We start from the raw sequence: 21,432 nt of genomic DNA on the forward strand, positions 1-21,432 counted from the left end.
GTCATTAAAGCCAGAGTTGCAAGTATATCTGGCAACATTTAAAACAGACTGTTGCATGTGAAACTCAGAAACTTACCTGAGAAATGGAAGTCCACAGACAATTTTTTTTTTGAAACACCGAATACAAAAATGTAACAAAAAGCTATTTTTAGAATACATTACAGAATGCTGGCATGTTACACAAATGTAATTAGCCCACTGAAATTTAAACTAGTTGTAAGTTATTTTCAAGGCACCTTATTTTATAAATAGTTTTTTTAATGCTCATCCTACATTCACACTAGTTTAACCATGTAAACAAGTCTGTGAAAGCTCAGATTAAGGTCACTTTAAGATCTGTGTGCCAAATACTTCAGAAAAATATCATATTACATGGAAAATTCAATAAAGTAAGATAGATCCATCTGCTGCGCAAACAGTTCAATAAATGCTATGGGGTAAATTATTAACAAGATGAAGCCTAAAAGAGGTTTTTCAAAAATTAAAGATAAGTAACATGCAATGCATTAAGATTTGTGTTTATCATTTGAAAGTGTACATAAATGCTGAAAAATGCAAGCCACTATTCCTAGTGCTATCCTATTTTTAAAGGGCAAATCTTTGGAAACATTATTATTTGAAGTTTAAAAACACCCTCCATCTTTTTTCCCCCCACACTTAATCTTATGTGCTAGTACATACTTTCTTCACAAGGAAAATGTATAAAATTAATCTTACAATATAAACATTATAAACAACCCTTAAGACATCTTCTGGACACAGAATTTCTGTAAAGACTTAAGTATAACAATTCTAGGATAATTATGTAAAAATATGTACATTCATTCCAATGTCCTAGACCCAAGAAGAAACCCAAGTAAGCTCTACAAAAGTTGCCTGTCAGTCTTGTCCAGTTAAGATTATGTCCAGCTTTGCCACTCTTGCTGTATTTCAACATAATCAACAAAAGTTTTACTTGCTTTTGTGTAGGAAGTTCCCAAACTTTTGCATAAATCCTCTCAGCTTGTTTTCATTAGGCTGCAACGGATGGTAAGCAGTTGAGTTGTAGCTCACCATGTGATTACTCCTGCCATAATGATTCCCTAAGGTCTTGCTTTTGATATCTGAGAGATGTGAACTGCTGTTGGGTGCATTTCCTGCAGGTTGGCTAGCATTTTCCATCTTGCAGAATGGCTCAAAGCGGCTATAAACACGCCTTTCACTCAAACGAGATCTTAGCTCCTCTTGGCGTTTTGAGCTTGCCAGCTGTGGCGTCATTGAACTTGCTCTTTGTAGAGCAGAAACAGGGGCACTGTCGGGAGTAGTATTTGTGGTGATTTCCTTTACGTCTTGATACTGAATCTGTTCTGTATTAAATCTTGGGGTAGAGGCATCTCCTGCAGTTTCTATGAACTTACTTTCAAGGGGGCACAAGAGAGAACACTTTTTATTGCTTTCATCAGATGGAGGTTTTTGAGGTTTTGGTGACTTCGGAGACTTTGGAGACTTTGTTGGGCTCCCGGTGACATCTTCTTTACTTCTGTTCAAGCTACCTTGAGAATTTGATGATGTGTTTCTCTTTCTCCTTGGGGAAGAATCTGTCTTATTCTCAGAAATCTTTGGGTTTTGATTCTCTTCTTCAGAAACCAACGTGTCAGAACTACTACACATTCTGTAAAAGGCAGGACCTTTGTTTTTTGACAAGTTTTCCTTCTTGTCTGGTGTGAGATTAAGAAGTGACCGCAATTTCTGGGATCCTTTCTTTAGAAAACTTGGCGAATTCTTACTTTCTTTCTTTGATGTGCAATCCTTACAAGACTCCTCTTTGCTAGCTTCAGTGAGAGCAGCCATAGAGATTGCCTTGCTAGCAGTTGGGCTCTTTAGCTCTCCTTTGAGGTTCTTCTCCTCCTGTGGTAAGTGGTTGGTCACACTGTGCAAACTTTTAGAGCTCTTCAGCGTGTCTTCTGGAAGTTTTGGACTAATTGGTTGCTTGAGTCTATGCCTAGTCAACGTGCTGTAAACATAACTGGATGCATGTTTGTTGGCACCAGGGTCCAGTATGGACTTTGAATTAAACATGGGAAAACTTCTCCTTTTTAGCATATTTTCATTTTGAAGGTTCTTCAAATTTTCTGCATGTTTGTCTGCACACAGTGTTGTGTACAAGTAGAGAGATGAGTCACCCGTTGCATTTGAATTTACACTAGGTTTTGTGTTGTCTGCAATATGAATTCTGTGGTTTTTTGGTGCATCTGATTTAAGTGGGATGTTTGGGCTAAGCTCTTCTAAAATATTATCTGTTCCATTTTCCACACTTGGAGCATGATTAGATGTCCCTTTAGGTGTTGCACTTCCCTCTGACCCAATTATAGTTGAATTTGAAGAACTTGCACAGCTGCTTACTTCCTGCTGTTCAGGTAAAGTTGGCTGAAACACCAATGATGATCGTAAGCGAGAATGAGAATATAGCGCATGAGCTTTAATATTTTCAGCTGTGTCATAGCTATCGTATCTGTCACCCAAGGCCGACCCATTAGACTCTACTGGATAATCTGACTGATCATTCAAATATGACTTAATTCGCCAGTTACGTAGGAATGATTTCGTTGTGTGTTCGAGGGTCGGCATCCTTTGCTGCAGATGGCGGATATGATTATCTGTTCCATTAAAAGACCTCCGTACAATTGAATTTCTTTCTGCAAGATTTACCTTTGGTCGTGAAAACTGATCAGCAAAACTTTGCTGAGGTGTATTGTAGTTATTTGCATATCCTCCTCGTAACGAAGAAACAATACTAAGGCTATCAGATGGCATTTTCCAAGTATTTGATGGATTGTTGGGTCTATTAATAGCTCTGTTGAGCAATAGATAAGGTGTCCTTTCTGGCTTCTCCCCAGCGTAACTATGTCTCTTCCAGTGCTCACTTTTTTCACTAGGTTGATACTGCTGGATTGGATTTTGCATATTAAAACCTGGATGAAATGGTTGTTTATTATAGGCTTGATTTCTCAAGCCATATTTATCTATTTCATTTACTGCATATCTTCCACGAGTTTTCCAACAAACAGGATCTATCTTATGAACCTTGTCTTGCCTACCAAAAAGGTTTCTTTGGCTAGAAACTGAAGCCAAGGAAGACACTGAGTGTTGGTATGTATCATTATCCCAGAGTGTCCTGCGACTGTTTACCCGCACTAATTCCGGGGCAAATGAACTAGGAACAGAAGAACGGGCGTACAGTGTCCTGAACTCTTCATCAAAGGATTCAACCAGCTGTCCTGTGATAACTTGAACCATACTGAGGTTGGTTTTTTCAAATGACCACATAAAGCTGAAAGAAGAAAAAATGACCATTAGAAACAGTTCTTTTGAACTAAAGTATTACACTGGTCCTTCTTGGTAAAAAAGCTTTCAGACAAACCTGAGTTTTGTACAAATACTTTTTAAACAAATAAATAAATTGTGGGCATGATTCATGGAATTTGTATTTGGAAGGCCTAATCTAATACCGATCGAACTCAGCTTTCAGTAGGAGCAGGAATGAGTCTATAACTACTTAATTGCCCTTATAAAAAGTGGATATTGCAAAAAAGTAGAACAGTGGAGTACAAATACTTAATGGAGCAAAATTACCCCTACAAAGACTAAGGCAGGATTGACTAGAACCACTGTATTTAATCCTGAGTCAGAGAATGTTAATGTGTGGTTATGTTGTGAAAAAAATACATTTGAAATAATATGCAGAACTGCTTCAACAGTTCTGAATGTACTTCACTCTAAACACATTTTCAAAAAGATGCACCTCAGAATTGTTAAAAAGTTTACATTTTCTACTATGCATACTGGATTGGATATGAACATTTCTTTTAATTGCAATGATGATATTCTGATGAAGGAAATTTTCCTGTTTTCTTAGAAAGGCTGAACACATACTTAAAGCTAAGTAGCTATAGCAACTTTACAGCTACAAAATGAGATAAAATACATTAACATGTACATTAAGGATGTTTCAACAAGCCTAACATCATGGTGTCAAAAGCATGCAATTTGTAGATTACAACAAAGAAAAAATCTGTTTTGCAATCTTATTTTCATGGGGGGAAAAAAGTGAAAAAATGAAATCAAATCAATGAACTTGTTTTATTTGCATTTGTCTTCTGGATGTTAGAAAGTAGGTTTGTTGTATTCACGTAAATAGCTTGCTGATTTCCTTTTATTTGTTTTGTTAGTTTTGTATTTTTCAGGAAATAATAGTGTGCTGAGATTAAATCAAATCATGCTGCATAAGTTTTTTCTATTAATTTTCACAATTAAAAATAATATATTTTGTAATATTTGGGAAAAAACCTAAACTTTAAATTGAGTTCAGAGAGCAAGAATTCAGATAGACTCATCTTTCCTGTTATAAATCACTAGATTTTTTAAAAAGCAAGCTTAATTTCTACAGAAATTGATGATTCCAGCCCCTGTGGTGTTAGATCTTAAAGCAGTGTTATTTTTCAAAATGAAATGAGAAAAACTATCACATTCTCATAGACTCTAACACTGTGTGTAGACGTCAAAGCAGGCAGACTCTCCCTGGACTCTCTTTAACACTGATTCGTTTATGAACTTGTCACTTACCTCACTACCATTTATATACATGACTCTGAATTTGGTGCTGGCCAAGTCTCAGAGGAAATAAAAAGCCAGATTTTTGAAAGCTTACAGTGGTGGAAATCTATGAAAGTCAGTGGCTGTGGATCTGGCACCCAGGCACTACGCTGGCAGAAACTAATTCAGTAGGCCAAAGGAGAGAAGTGTAGCATGAAAAGAAGGAAAATATTTAATAACGTGTGAGATAAAACTGTCCCTGCTTTAACTTAGGTTTTTTCCAGCTCTGCAAAGCTGTAAGTTCTTCCAGTCTATGCTTTGCACACATACACTGGAAATAAAAAGTAAAGTAGAATAAAGAAACTTAGCCAAATATGAAGAGAGACTATATGAACTTAACTTGGGCAATTCTGAATTTGACCATGATACATTATAGAATGCCATAGAATAGGTCTATAACCTTAGCTTTAGAAGATTATTATGAGGAGGAGCTACCCAAGAGAGCTTATGAAATAATTTTGGCAACCTTTTCTGGAGTGAATGTTAAACAAGAATAGTTCAGACAATATAAGACAAATCAGGATTTTTCTCTCTTTTTAGCAAGTTCCCACCTGTACCAAAAGCTATATCCTTTATTTCTTATTTGTGGGAGAAAAACAAAAAACCAAAACCCCCCAAAAAACAGAGGATCTCAAAATTTGGCTCCATGTTAGGCTAGTTAGCAATAAGTATCTATGATAACTTGTTAAATTACAGAAAAGATAATCAAATTTGCCCATGGAGTTCCCAGGGAGAATTTTCAGAAATAGAAAAAAAACAAATTTGCAATAGGAGAGGTACTGAGATGACAGATTTTCTCAGTGACTGATCTTACCTGTAAGAACCATATATGACTTTCTTACAGTCAACAAGAATAAATTTTTGTTCCATTTTTCCATGGAATTTTGCTCCTGTTTTAGAATAGTAATCTTGTCCTTTTACTGTCCGCACCCTCATGTTCTGAAAAAGACAATTTAAATATTTTAGTTGGTATGCTATATTCCATATTTAGCATCCAGGGGTTTAAAAGTCAGAGGTACAGTAGGAGAAGAGTTATATCATTGCATATTAATAAACTCTGCAGGGAAGTAAACTCTGATCAAACTTGACCCCTAGGGACGCAAAATGGCAAGTTATTGCTTTGTCTTCGAGACTAATGAGATTCCCTAGGCAACAGAAAATGAAATTCCGCTTTTCCATAGCCACCACTCCCAGAAATGAGGTTCTGGCATAAGAAGTCTTCAACAAGAGAAAGAGGTTTTGTACTGTAAAAAAAAAATTCTCTTCATCATCAGATGCACAAGATTTAGAAGATTTCCAAGCATCTCAGCTAATCAGAGACAACACCTAAAGAGCCAGGATCACTTTTCTTTTAATTGAACAAGGCTGCTATATCTACAAACACAGATACCCCACACTGAGATGATCCATTGAATGATACCACCTGGCGCCAGCATCCCTTGCAGTTTTACCACCAGTAAGATTTCTCAATCAGCTTTGGACCATGGGATCAATCACATTTCTAAATTCAGAGATGCTATCACAACATGCACAGGTAGCACGAACTCTACGCAGCAGTTAAGTTTGAATTCTGTTAAGAACCTTTATGTTTTACTCGTGCGAACTCAGTAAATTGCACTTGGGAAATTTTCCATGTTGGATCTCAAAAATGCGGTCAATTTTTCTCCCAGACTGTGGATGAAATTGATTCAGCTAAGCCAGTGTCTTTTTTTTTTTTTTTCTCTCTACTGTCACTTGTTTTTTCAAGCTCCTAGAAATAAAAAATTCAAAAGAAGCGTTACACCTTCTGGACTGTACTAATAATAATTTTCAAAAAGTTCTTACACAGATGTAGAAAAAAAATATAAAAGCATTTATCAGAAATTGTTACAGAAAGGTGTTAATTTATAGAAAAAAAAAATTATATTCAATGCAAACCAACCTACAGCATCTACCTCATGGCTGTGAGATACAAAATGCTTCACAAGACAAAAATAACTTGGAATATAGCTGTGAATGATCACAATATTTACTGTAGTTTCTAGCCTTGCAATATTTGTTCTAGCAATGCTAATGTGCGGTAATTTACAAGTATTCCAGTGGGAGTAAAATCCATAGTTTAGCATTGGCAGTAAGAAAACAGAATCTATATGATTATTACATAGACTATATATCTGGAAATAGTGAAATATAAGACTTGTGAATACAGAGGAATGTCTTGCTTCACGGGACTACTACAAGGACAGATTGAAAAGCACAGTAGATGTGCTCTGTAAAGGCCAGGTACAGATGGATTAGGGCTGTTCATGAAGCAAAATGGATTAGATTGTATACAGGGTAAATTCAGCAAAATCAGGGGGATAAAATAAAGAAAAGAAAAGAAAAGAAAAGAAAAGAAAAGAAAAGAATATTTCGGTTGGAAGGGACCTACAACAATCATCTAATCAACTGCCTGACCAATTCAGGGCTGACCAAAAGTTAAAGCATGTTATTAAGGGCATTGTCCAAACTCCTCTTAAACACTGACAGGCTTGGGGCATCGACCACCTCTCTAGGAAGCTTGTTCCAGTGTCTGACCACCCTCTCGGTAAATAAATGCTTCCTAATGTCCAGGCTAAACCTCCCCTGGTGCAGCTTTGAACCATTCCCACACGACCTGTCACTGGATACCAGGGAGAAGAGCTCAGCACCTCCCTCTCAACTTACCCTCCTCAGGAAGCTGTAGAGATGTTTAAACTTACAAAAGTATTTAAGATTCCAGTCTATGAAGTATGACTGAGTTTGCAATACAGTTACATAAACCTTTATTGTCTACAGGAGCAATTACATGTTTACCTAAAACATATGAAGTTCTAATAGACAGAGGTTGTAGGAGTTTTAATGATAGTGTCTACTAAAATCCAATGAACTTTAGCTTTCCAAACAGAAAATTCAAAAAATTAAGAGAAAATCTCCATTAAATGAAAGCACATTTCCAAATAACACATGCTTTCTAAATCAGTATATATTTCACTGTTCGTATCTTGAAACTTTTATCAAAAGAAAAATCAAATCAAAGAAGCAAGTGTTACACTTAAAAAGTGCTGAGCTGGTAAATTATGGTTTAACTCAAGCTGTCCAAGTTCTTTACATTTTATTTATTTGTTAGGTGAGTTTTTACTTAGCATTTTTGTCAAGCTGTGTTTGAACAAACATGCAACTCAGTTAAAATGTACGAAGAGAGCATTTAAAAATTACTTTTGTGACCTAAATGTCTTGCAAGAAACATAAAACATAAAGTTTATCTCTTTTAGACAAATAAAAGAAGTATTCTCTAGAAGTGCTGTAAAATTTTAAAAAGTAAAAATTTTAAAAGTGAAAATACAGGTGGATGCTTCTGTCTGTTTTCAGAAACAGCTAAAAAAGACTCAATAACAATAACAACCCAATTTGCATTATTGAATGGGAGGTTAACATAATTTTGCATCTCTATCTGCTAATCACTTTTGACAATCTAGCGTCATGTCTTTCAAGTTTTCTGCACTTCTGATAAGTAGTTTTCTTATCAATGAAAGTCAATTTTCCCGCTTTTCCAGTGTGGTTTTTGTTGAGCTTTGAACAGGCCAATCCCACGGAAGAAAATTATTCTTTCTCCAGCAGCTACTCAAGCTTTAAGTAAAAGAAAATACATAAAAAGCTTTTATTTGAAAGCTAAATAGTGTGGAAAAAGTAATTCTTGAAAAAAAGAAAATACTGGAATTTACCCATTCTAAAGATTATCACAATAGTAAACCCTTATTTACTATAACATAAAATTTTGCGAATTAGTCATGAAATTTGCATTTACTTCAATGACTGCTTTACCCAATTCTATACACCATATAATTATATTTGTATGTCAGATTTATATTTAACTATACTAAATTATATTTATGTCATTATAATTTGCAAAAGGTAACTTGAGAGGCAGCTTATACATTTTCAAATAACCATAACAAGTAATGCTGGCCTAAAGACATGCCAGCTGAACACATGAAATCTTATTGAGATAAGGCCTGATCGGTATTGGACAGGATATCACTTGGGAATCTGGAATGCTGGAGGCACAAGCAAGGCTAATGGCTTGCAAATTACCATACTAAATAAAAAAAAGCTTTGCCTTAGGTACTCATAAGTTGAAATATAACTTCAAGCAGGCATATCTGAAAAAGCAATAAAATTTACATTAAATTGCTGTTTTAAAAAAAAATCGTAGTCACTGCTTCCTCTGTTCTCCTCTTTCTTTTCCTGCTCTTCAGCATTATTCCTCCTGTATCTTTTCTATCCTGCTTCCTTAATCCTGCCAACTCTTTCCGTGTCTCGGTAGGTCATCCACTCACAAGACGGGAACATGGCAGCATTACAAAGGCATGTGCCAGAGATCATGCTCACCTTTCTCACATAACACTTCCTTTTCCTCCACAGTTCATCTGGCATTCTTCACCTACTTCAGACCCTCTAATTAGATGCCAGGGATGCATACTTTGAATAATTGCCCAAAATACAGACAATATTTGAGGATATATAATAACAATGCATTCCACTTAGGATTAGAAGCAGTAAATATATATGTACTGAATTGCAAGCCCCATCTGGTATGAAATGCTGGGCTTCACCTTCCTATTTGGTTTCATCCTCAGGCTACAGGACTCCCCTGCTAACAGCGCTAACAGTAACGTGTCACTGATCACTGCAGAAGTGTTATGCATCATTGTGGGTAAAGCCATAATTCCTTTATGAATCCCCGGAGAGGAAAGTCATGGGCAAACCGTAAACCACACATCATAAAGGATCCCAGCTAGCACGATGGGACACACAAAAGTGTAAGATTGGCCATAGCGAGTCTAATGGAAAGTCTGTCTGGTCCTGTAACCTGTTTTTGTCAATGACTGCTAGTGGATGCATATGGAAGAATAATTTAATCAAGGACTCGATATTATAGGAGGTTTTTGAAGCCAGCCACAGGATCTTCTCCCTCCTCCAAGAGCAGGGTGTAGGACACTCGGGGACATTTAAAACGTTCAGTGGCTGCAGTTTAAGGATGGCCATCAGGGCTATCCAGTTAAATGACACCCAAATGATGAGCAGGAAACAAGCTCTAACCTCTTTTTATGTACGACTGTACCACTATCTTCCCAGAGAGAGCCACATAAGCATGATTTAAAATTTTGAAGTATAATTCAACATTCCACATTTATTTTCATCAGTAAAAACCCTCCAATGTGATAAATAAGTACAGTGAATATACTGGTCTCAAACATTTCATTTCAGCACTTTTTATTTGTAAAGTCTGTTTTTATCAGTGTTCAATTACTCACCCTGTACTTGTTGTCAAGAACATGCACAAAGAAGAAAATGGATGTCTACCTAATACTTAGCCTAAGAGTTTTAAAGGAAAAAAAGTCACATTTCTCATATTGTTCATCATTACCAATATTGTTTATCATCCTGGGTCTCTCTTCTTACTAAGATATAATAGTTGGTGTACAAATGCTAAGTAGTTTTCAAGTTCGCTTCTATTCTGACCTCGAATCTGATTCAATGACCACTGAAGACAAAATCTCAATGACTTCACTGGAGTCCAGAATCCCTTAGCACAGAAGTTTGCTCACAAATACAACATCGTGCTGTGCACGTCTATTTAATAACCAAACTTGACTTCGACTTGGAAGTACTGGAAAACTTGTGATGATTTTGATAACACTGCTGAGAAATAATAGGCAGCAATCAGGTCTCACGAGCAGCTCCTACTATGCATTTAAGCATGCATATCTGGGAGTAGACTTCACAAAAGGAAAGTTAAATCAATTCATTAGTGCTTCTATTTTCTCATTCCTGCAATTCATTAAAAATACTGAGAGGAGTATCAGGAGATAAACAGTTCCTGCCAGATTGCTTTCAATATCCTCCTGCAGAAAGATGATTCTTCATTATTGCCAGCGAAGTAAAAATAGGTTTCTGCAGAGCATGGAGCCTCTGCCACATGCCTCACCTCATATCAAATAAAACGCAAAGATCTGGCATCACCTGAGGGGCTTGACTGACTTCTTAGGCATTAAACAATGTTGCCTACACTGGTTCATTATTTCTAATCCAAAATTAAGTTACTGCACTGAACATTTTGGTGGTTCTGGGGATTGTTGTCTTGGTGCTGCATTTTGCAGTGCAAATCTATTTCATGGTTTGCTGCAGCACCTGTCAGTAGCAGAACAAAAAGCATCTCTCGAAAAATTTAGCTATTAGTTTTTGAAAAATCACCTGAAAAAAGTCAGAATCTGCAATGACTCTTCATCTTTCTATGCAAAGGAAATGCTGACCGAACAAGAAGTCAGACTGGAGAAAAAGTTAATCAAAAGAAGCTTAGACAGAGACGAGAAAAAAAGAGAAACACATTAATTAATGGGGAAAAATGTAGGACAGTTAGGAAACAGACAAATGAAAGTGGGGAAAGAGAAATGGGAAAGTATAAAAAAGGAATTGTTTGTTTGAGTTGAGTTCCACTGGTGATGTTAAGGTGAACATTAAGTAAAAACCAACCCACAAGAAGAAACGCTGTAGGAAAGACTGAAAAAGCTCCTAGTAAACCCCTGATTTCATATTCTCCTATACAGAATCCACATAATAATCACAGAATATATAGTCACTCCATTTTTTCAGTTATATCTTTCAATAAAGAGGGAAACACGTCCTGATACGCAGTCAGACTACAAATGAGAAAAACTGTCTGCACAGACATTTAATGTAGATTTATTAATAAAATCCTCTTTTTTTCCATACAGACTACTGCATTGTAAATCTGAATTCAAAAATACAGTCTCGCTCATCACTGCATCTCATTTTTTACTGATCCAAAGGAAGAGAAAAAGAGCCAGAGAAGGCGTTGAGCCAGAAAAGCTTTACAGAAACTCTTCATCACGAGCACATGGCATGAGGAGCGTCTGCCATACTCCTGCAAGACTGAAACAAATCATGCCAGAGAATAAGACCAGTCCTGCTGGTACTACATCCTGAGGAAAAGAAACAGATCCATACATCTCTGCCCTCTTCCTGCTTTCACTGAACAGAAGGGGAGGACCAAAAGCCAAGAGCACAAAAAGTTAAGGATGTTTGTGTGTGAACCTTGAGGCGATGGGGAAAAGAGAAAGGGAGATAACTTCTCCAAAGTACTGACTGTTCTTTCATAGTGACCGGCAGTTTCTCTTCATCCTCGGGAAAAGCACAGGAGAATTACTGTGGGAGTAGTAAGCTTCTATTCCCAGAGCAACAGGCACTGGGAGTAGCACTTGGATGAGAAGACCGTTAGCTTTATTACAAGCTAAACCGGAAACCCAGCACAAAACTCTCTTTGGCATATATTTTTCATTTTCTGATAAACCTTGAAGTATTGTAAGTAAACCTTGCAGAGTAAAGGTGTATTTTATTTCTCCTATCGTTATGAAACAGAAACATATAATACCTAATGTCACTGAAGAGGCCAAGTCCAAACCTCTCCAACCCACACTAATCCATACAAAATCCACTCTAATGTATGTACATTAATTCTTTCAACCACAGCAAAAATGCCTGTAGGTCTATAAAAACATATTAAAAAGACAACCTCGAACCCACTCAAAAGAAGTTAAGCTTTCGAAACAGCTGTAGATACACATTGCACAGAATTAATTTGAAAATGCATACTATGGCATTTTTTGAGACATCACTTGACATGCATGCTCCTAATTTCTTTTATAGTGGGAGGATAAAACTCATGCCATAAAAAGACATACACCATTTCTGGCAACCTCTATGGCATAGTTAACCCAAGTAATCAGCAAATGGTGGTATCTCAAGTTCCGGAGTATGGAAATATTGCCAAATACTGACTTCATGAAGGCAGTCATGACCAGTGTTTACAGACCCACAACATATTTTTAATGTTTTCTTTCCAAAAATTCCCATAGCTCTGTATATTAGGCCACCAGAGGGCAATCCCACACACTCACACACAAGAAACAAGCATGGAAAGTCGTGTGGGAATACTTTTAAGGACCTAAGTCAACACTTCAGAGCAAAAACTGGTATAAAACACAGGTTTGCTCCAAAATTCTAACAAAAAGCCTTCTTTATCCTCACAAATACACCACCCCTCTATCTGATTTTTGGACTGGGTTCTTAAAATGCATGCTGCTAAGAAGAGCTTTCACAGTATTTTTGCCAGGAGCAAACATAGCCTAACTACTTACAGAAACAAGGAATTGCAAATGGAACTATATGGAAGTTCAGCCAAAGCAGAGAGCAAAGAAACTCTGGCAACGTCCTTGTAACTTCTTCAGTGCTATCTACAGTACAGTAGATCTAGAAGTATTTATTTATGTCAGGTCAGTGCAGCTCGTGGTTTGTATTCTAATCCCTGTTAAATATTAGGACGGCACAGGACATCTTGTGAAAAATGTGAACGTTAGTCTTCTTGTTATCATTCTTAGAGGATAAAATGACGTATTTCATGTATAAAAGTAATACTCTCTAAGACATGATGCAGACAGACATGACAATATAGATTTCAGGAAAACAGTAATAAAATAGAATCTTGGCCCTTTTAAAGTATTTTAATAGATAATAACTTTAAAGAAAAAGATCATAAAACGAAGTATGCAATTTATTAATTTACATAAGCTTTATGACTCTATTTGCAGGCTACTTTAAGAGAAAGCAAAAAGAAGCTAAGTTTTTCAAACTTATAGTATTCCTGAATACATAATAATAGAAAATTATTTTATAAATAATTTATGAAAAATTATGTCATTCTATCAAATACCTTTGTTTTGACACATGAAAAAGATAACAATCTTTCTAAAGAGAAAAACATTTGTAGAGAAGGTTCTGCTGAAAGCTTACCTATTTATACCTCTTAGTTAATTTGAAAAAGCAGTATTTGATAATCACTTTTTGAATAATAGTCCCTTTTCAGTAGGTTGTGGAGGAATGAGTAGTGAATGTTCATGCACAGGAACACAGGAAACCTTACCCTGAGCCTCTGAACCTGACAGCCTTGTTTCTCCGTCATTTTCAGAAAGTGACTGAAGTTTGACTCATCAAGTAGGAGATACACTGCAATCCCTCTAGCAGATGCCTCCACAATTTCTCTAAAGAGATCCACATCTGTAAACATATCCATAACGATGGCAATGACCTGAATAAAACACAAAAGATACACATTATTGCATTGTATAAACATATATATAAAACTCTTCACTGAAGCTTGCACTGGGCTGTTAACACACTAGTATTTTTTACACATCAAAAAGTCCTAATACTTTCCATGTGGTACCACCTAACCTGGAAGGCTTTTCAAGACCACTGGATCTTCTTTTTGAGAAGTCAGGTGATTGCTTGTGTGACATTTGTCACAAGTACCAAAGTCTGGCAAAAAGTTGTGGTGTGGGTGTGTGTAGTGATTGGTTATATGCGGAAAAGGAAATCCAGTGGAAGAGAAGGGAAGGGGAAACAGCAATATGAATACAGTGGAAAAAATTAAACCATCAAAATATAACTGCGGTGTGCCTAAAAAAAATTCAGATAATGTTTTTGTACAAGAGGCTTCTTCATCTTTCATCATCTTCTCTAAAGCTAATAGCTCAAGAGCTTGAAGGAGTCAATAAGCAGACACTGAAGAGCTGGAGAAGTTGAGGACTTCAGGATCCATACTGATTCAGCACTCTTACTGGGATGAAACTTCCTCAGCTGGTGAGAGCTTGGTTCAAGAAGATTAGAGTGCTGGACACTACTGATGCCCTTCAACCTACGGGGATAAAGTAAGTATTTCTGACTGGGAAAAGCAATGTCCCGCTAATGATATTTTGGAGATTAAATACTATTGACATATCATTAGCAATTTTGGAAGAGCTAGTATTGAAGTGTTAGAGGAAATAACAGAGGGAGAACAGTTATCTGTATACCTTTTAAAGATAATATTCTTATCCACTAGAGTCTTCATGAAAAGTTCCAATGAGATGTCTCAGGTGCAAATTCAAATCAAATAAAGCCTTTCACAGGTATCAGAGCAGGCTTGATAGTGAGCATGCTTTACCATTTTCACTAATCTTTAAACTATCTGTACCTCAACTTTAATGGTGTAATTGTTAAGTTACAATCACTCATCTTATTCCGGAACTGAAACATTTACCTCACTTACAAAATTTGGTAAACGCTGCTGCACACACCCAGGTAAAAGTTATGTCTCCAGTCAGTCGTCTGAATCACCTTTTTGAATCTTACCTGCTTAGAACTAAAAGACTCACTTATGCCAAACTTGTACTTAAAACACTAGAAATATTAATGAGAGCTGACCTACAAAAAATAAAAGTAAAATAACAATGTCATTAGGAAAGGTAAAAAGACAGTTCCTGAAGTGGTAAAAATGAAAGGACTTGGCCTTACCATAACATGTCATCTGGCAATAAAAAGACACTACAAATCCACCAGTCAGAGCGGAACTGAATAGCATGAAATAATTCAATTCTTTCAAAAATCTTAGGTAATATGCCCATACACTACCTTATTCATTTTATTGACTTCTTGAAAATAAAACCTAAATGTGATTTTTAACAGTACAGATTATATTTTTTTATCCAAATTTGAAAGGAAAGACTGAAAACCACAAAAGTTTATCTTGACTCTAAGGACCTCATCTCTTTCAGTCTTGTTTCTGAGATACACAACGTTAACTGCAAATGGCAACCCTATTTATTCATCTGTCTTGTTTCAGTTATGTCTGAGCAGAAATCTGCCAAGACAGATCAAGTGTGTTAGGTAAAAAGACCAAAGAAGAAAGTCTGTTCTCAAATAGACTGTTGCATTACCTGTGTCCCCCTCCCTCTGAACTCCCTAATTTCTTCTTAACCTTTCCTTTTCTTCAGATCTTTTAGAAGTAGATGCTCATTACATTCAAGGATCTATTTAAATGTAAAAGAGAAATCCTGAATGGATTCATTAGCGTACACTGACATGAATACATGAAATATTCAAAATCAACAGTACAGCCTTCAAAAATCATTCTAACATTTTTCTATGGCAGATATCTAAGATGCCTATTTGTCTGCAGCATCTGCGGCTGCAAAGGCTGATACTGGAAATATATAGAAAAGAAAAAACAAGAATGAGTAATAAAAACTAAAAACCAACACTGACTAGAATGGCCATATCTATCTTTATGAAGAGGGGAGGACAGAAATAAATATGTAAGCCTGCACGCCAGTAAGTTGGTGGCATGAGAGGGGTGCATGTGCACAACTACGCAGATATATCGTAACTTGGGAATTACAGGGAAACCCTCTTTGTCTTCACTAGTAGAATTGTTCTTAAACCACTTAGCTTATTAATTTTGGAGTTAATTCTGCAAAGGATCAAAGTAGTCTTGCAAGAAAAAGTAGGTTTTACTTTCAGAGTTGGAATAAGGATTACATTTTGAAACCTAAAGCTTGTGCTAGCTGAAAAATCCTCACCAGATTTAAGGACATGTTATACAAAGCCACAGTTGTGATCCGACAACCAACTGGACATCCATTCCTGCATTCCCTGGAAATCAAAGATGACTCTTGTTGTATGCGCTCATTAGTCTGCTCATTCACTCTTAGCAACACTCAATCTCGTCAACACAAACATAATTAGGCTCAATTGCTGGAGGAAGAAGAGTGCCAAATTTGAACAATGCATATGATATACATTCAAAAGTAAAAAGTAATTTACAGTGATAAGGTCATTTCTGTATACTGATTTCTATAAATCAGACTAGTTGTTTGATCATAAACTATAGATTTTGATGTAGAAAGAGTAAGTGTATCCCATAAATGTCATAGAATATTCTGGCTTTAAAATGTATTAAACTTCCTTTTTTTTTTTTTTCTTCTGGGTGGAGTGGGGTACATTTCCTCATACATTTGCCTACTTTGCAGCAGAAGGGAATATTGAGGTTGGGGAAAGAAAAAGCCAGTATGGTATTCAGGGTCCCAAGTTTTCATTAATTAAGGAGACCAAGACTAGGCAGTTACTTCAAAAGAGGATTCTGGCTTTAAAATGTATTAAACTTCCTTTTTTTTTTTTTTCTTCTGGGTGGAGTGGGGTACATTTCCTCATACATTTGCCTACTTTGCAGCAGAAGGGAATATTGAGGTTGGGGAAAGAAAAAGCCAGTATGGTATTCAGGGTCCCAAGTTTTCATTAATTAAGGAGACCAAGACTAGGCAGTTACTTCAAAAGAGGTATTCTATAATGAGTATCTACCTTTAATTAAAGCTGTAATAACAGCTGCAGGATTAGTTACTTGCTGCATCACTTTGGAAGAAAAGATTTCACTACTGTGTTTTTACATTCGTTTTTGCAATTGCAGAGCTAATTTCCACCCTGATACTTACAAGAAGAAGCCACATAACAGTGAAATCCAGCAAGGAAGAAACTGATAGAATTTAAACTGCAGAAAATAGGTCAGAAAATTGCCTGTTCCACAAATTCTGCTTCTTTTGGGCATAACAACGCTATCCTGTGTCAAGAAATCCCCCAAGGCAGAACACTCCAGTGTCGTACAGTAGGCTTCCTTATAAACTGTTATTTTCTTTCCAAAGCATTTTTGTTTTGCAAAATGCAGAGGTCTTTTCAAAAGCAAGCACCAATGCTTTTATAGGAAATACAAAGGCCATCTAACCATGCAGGGGACACTGGATGGGTGCAGCAGTTTTCTCTTGAAAGCACTAGAATTCTGGGAGAACTTCCCAAACCTTGACAAACTGATTATCACCCTGATCAAAAATGACCCTCAGCTGGGAATAATTAAGTATTTTACACTTTGAGGGAGGAGAAAATAGTTGGTGGAGCAGATACTTGCTGTCCTTAATATCAGATAACACTGATATGCACAGCAAGAGTGAACTACCACCTGATTCGCTATTAGATTGAAGAGCACATTTCAGTGATCAACTAAAAGTGAAGACAATGCAGAAAACAATTTTTATACTAGTCTTCTTCCCCCAAAATTAAATTTAGATAAACTTAGATTGTCGCTACTAATCTTTTCATCTTATCTGCCAATTCTTTTTTTGAAGTGGTGAATGCTTTTTAAGGTTAAAATTTGGTTTCAATGGCATCCTTACAGAAGAAGAAAATCTGCTGAAGTCAGCAAGCACAAAATTACTCCTAATAAAGCTGATAGTTTTATCAATTTAAATGGAGGCACCAGTAGAGCCATATTCTATTATTCTTACTACTATCTTGACACCAAGACTATGCAATAGAAAAGTAAAGCTTCACACATTATTTTAACATTTTAGAAACATTTAAGTATAGGCAGAAAAGTATAATTTTGTTGTATAGCACTATTTTTATGCAAGTATTTTAAAACACATATTTTTTCGGTAAGCTGATGCATTTTATTTAATTTGCACAGTATTGAGTAAAGTAACATTTTAAAACTCATTACCTCTAAACTATCAGATCATTTTAATACAAAATTCTTTTCATTCTTTAGAAGTTTTTAACAATCTCCAAGTTCAGGAAATGTCTCACTCCAACGTAAAATACTAGTGACAAGATTCATGACAGTCAGACACACACATATTTTGAAGGTTAAAACTAACAGCTATAGCTGAAATTTCCTGCAAAATTATGCAGATTCTCGCAAAACAGGAGCTTAAGTACATGGTAACACGGCACCACACCGGATATTATGAGACTGTAAATGGAGGCTGATGCTCAATTCTGTTGATCTATCATGTTACAGGGCCAGTCGTTGCTCTTAGAAGTCGCTAGTTTGGGCCCATTCACATGCATTATATTTGCCTAAGTGGTTCTCACCTTTAGAAACTAACTCTATTCAAAGGCTTATATAGAAAGAAGTTGCCAATCCCATCAGCACAAATACATCTATCACGAAACATCTCCTGAGCATATCTGGGGAGGGCCATCAAGATGTTCAGGGCTGGAGCGCTTGCCCTGTGAAGAGTATGTGAAGGAGCTGGGTTTGTTCAATCCAGAGGAAAGGTGGCTTCAGGGAATCTTACAGCAGTCCCCAGTGCCTTACAGGGAAGGTCTCGAGGAGATGAAGCCAGGTTCTTCACAGTGGTGGCAGGACAACAGACAACGGTCAAACAAGAGCTGTTCTGACTGGATGTAGAGAAAACCCCTTATTCCCACAAGGACAACCCAGCAGTAGAGCAGGTTGCCCAGAGAGGTTGTCTAGTCACCATCCTTGGAGGTTTTCAAGACCCAATTGGATAAAGCCTAAGCAACCTGGTCAGATCCTATCGTTAGCCCTGCTTAAAGCAGGAGGTTGGACTGGAGACCTCCTGAGGTCCTTTCCAACTGACCAAGTCTGCAATTCCATGATTCAGAGATCTCCACTCCCATCATTGTCAAAATCCAAGCAAATTTTGCCATGCTTTGTAGTAATTATAAATTTTGCTGTGAGGCTTAAAGAAAACAAACAGAAACGATAAATAAAGAATACTGAGAAGTAAAGGAGTTTTTCTGCTCTACTCCCATTTTTGGTAAAAATTTTGGTAAGAAAAATCAATGGATTTTAATCTTCATAGCTCAGTTTTAGGAGATCAAAATCAACCCTTTTAATGGGTGTGTACCGAAATTAATGCATAGACGTAATGAAAGGCCTTTATTGCTAGTGCTCTGTAAGTCTATTTTGTGAACTATTAACAGTTTCATTATCCCAATATCTTCACTCCTTTCACAAGCGCTAATTATAATTCTTTAAGGGATATCTTACAGAGTGTGTTATTTAACACCTCGTTTGCTATAAGCAGTAGAGAAGAGGAATCCTCTAATGGAACTGCTTCCTTAGGTCAGGCTTTACTAGAGAGACAGCTACTATTATATCAAGAACCTAGTAGGGAATAATGCTAAAGACCTACCCTACAATTCAAGAGTATTGATTTCTTATAACCTACGTGAGGCTTACTTTGGGCATGCTATGACAAAAATCCATATTGCTGTGCAGTGCTTTTGAACACCGCCACCCTTCCTCACCCCAAGACCAAAGAATGACATTTCAGATAGAAATGTTAACTCTATTTTCGTTGACCTTTTCCCTGGTACTCCAGTCAAAATCCTTTTCACAGATCTCTGTTTTGGAGAGTATCTCCTTGTGGCACAGGCTTGGTGCTGTCTGAATCTGGCCTTTCTCAGAGATCAGGCAGGCCACGATGCTTGCAAAGGTGCAGAAATAAGATACGGTACTTCATACCTTGCTGTTAGTAACAGGAGGCAAGCAGCAAACTGACTGGGTGGGTTTCAGGCACCATGAAAGAGAGACAGACAAATTTTGTGATCAATGCAGACAGCCTTCCCACTAGTAAGCTATATAATACGTCCCACAAATTATTGTGTTTTTTTTTAATTATGTTATGCTGTTGTTTATGGTTGAGGGTCTAGATTCAGTTTATGCTTGCAGCTGCGTATTAGCAGCATCCTAATAAATCACCTGTTATTATTACTTTCTGGCACTGTTGCTAACACCAGAGTGCTTCTAAGGTGATAGTTTATTAACTTCATATTAATTTTCAAATTAATTTTCAAAATTGAACACGGCTCTGAAATGCTTTGCACAACACATCCTTCCGTTGCAAAACATACTTTGAAACCATTGTGAGTTGCACCTGAATATCTCAGGTCACCTTTGGGCTGGATGAAATGCTGACGTCTCACATAGCAAATGTAGCAGATCAGAAGTCTTGAAATAAAGTGCCAAAGAGCAGTCTAATGGGGGGAGCCCTCCTCTGTAAATAGAGCCTAGATACAATAATGCAAATAGTAATCAAATATCTGAATATGATCCATTCTCCTACAATTTCTGTAGCAATGTGATGGAACAAATACTCAGATGACTTACCCTTATGCAACTTCCATGAAGTTAATGTCACTACTTGTAGTATATTATCACCAAAATTGGCTCCCTGAGATCATATTTAATTTATTTAATTTGGCTCTGCATTCAGAGAGCAATAGACCATAACCATACAGTGTACTTTGAAATGTTCTTCCACCATTGCATCCTTCAAAAGCAATTTAATTAACTACAGGGTGAAGTCTGGCACTTCACTATAACAGGCAGCTATACTACCTCGGAGGAAGCTCTCCTAACCCTCACTATCCTCTCTTCCTCGTCCTGCTCCAAAAGAACTTTTCTACCATCAATTCTGAGGACACATAAAGTGTATAGCTCAGAACCGAATACGTCTTCTGTTCTGATCATCAAGCCTCGGTTTATCATGTCACATACCACCTACACAACATAAGCATTTTAAGGTGAAAACTAAGTTTAAATGGAATAAAAATTAACTTCAACATGTACATTAGCAGTCTTCAATAACCTCAATGGCTTCTCTCTGTAACAGGATGTTAGACATGCTCAACATCAATGCAAATTCGTAAGAAAAGAGTCACTGTCCAGAAAATAAAAGGTAAACTAAAATTCTAGGAATCTCCTGCAAAACAATATGGAAAAACAATGCAAACTATTCTCAGAAAATTATAAATGCAGGCAACCACATAAAGCACTATATAAATAGTTTAGCTGTGTTTAACTGTGTAGCCCCCATGGCGAAGCCTCATCTGTTCTGTCCAAGACATGTAAGGAAGATCATCTGTTCTGTCCAAGACATGTAAGGAAGATCTGTGGTTGGGGAACTTTCTAGCTATCAGTAACAGGGAAAAATGTTGTGATTCTGGCAGCAAAGAATGATATGGCAGTGAAAACAGCAGCTCTGAAGAAGGCTGTGACTTAACTTTGAAATACACCGGGAAAATCAATTTTTTACAATGTAC

The 21,432-nt window shown here is 36.7% G+C and overlaps 1 protein-coding gene across 1 annotated transcript; it reads right to left on the bottom strand.

Moving 5' to 3' along the window:
• Positions 1-951: 951 nt before the first annotated feature.
• Positions 952-20,890, bottom strand: FAM83B (family with sequence similarity 83, member B; the record flags this gene model as incomplete). The annotated part of the gene is made up of 4 exons (XM_009577927.1): positions 952-3,310; positions 5,447-5,571; positions 13,634-13,798; positions 20,729-20,890. Coding segments are annotated over 4 exons (2,811 nt in total), but the record flags the coding sequence as incomplete, so codon positions are not given.
• Between the last annotated feature and the right edge of the window lie 542 nt (positions 20,891-21,432).

This window comes from Fulmarus glacialis, unplaced genomic scaffold (assembly GCF_000690835.1).
Source record: "Fulmarus glacialis isolate BGI_N327 unplaced genomic scaffold, ASM69083v1 scaffold7420, whole genome shotgun sequence".
NCBI lineage: Eukaryota > Metazoa > Chordata > Aves > Procellariiformes > Procellariidae > Fulmarus > Fulmarus glacialis.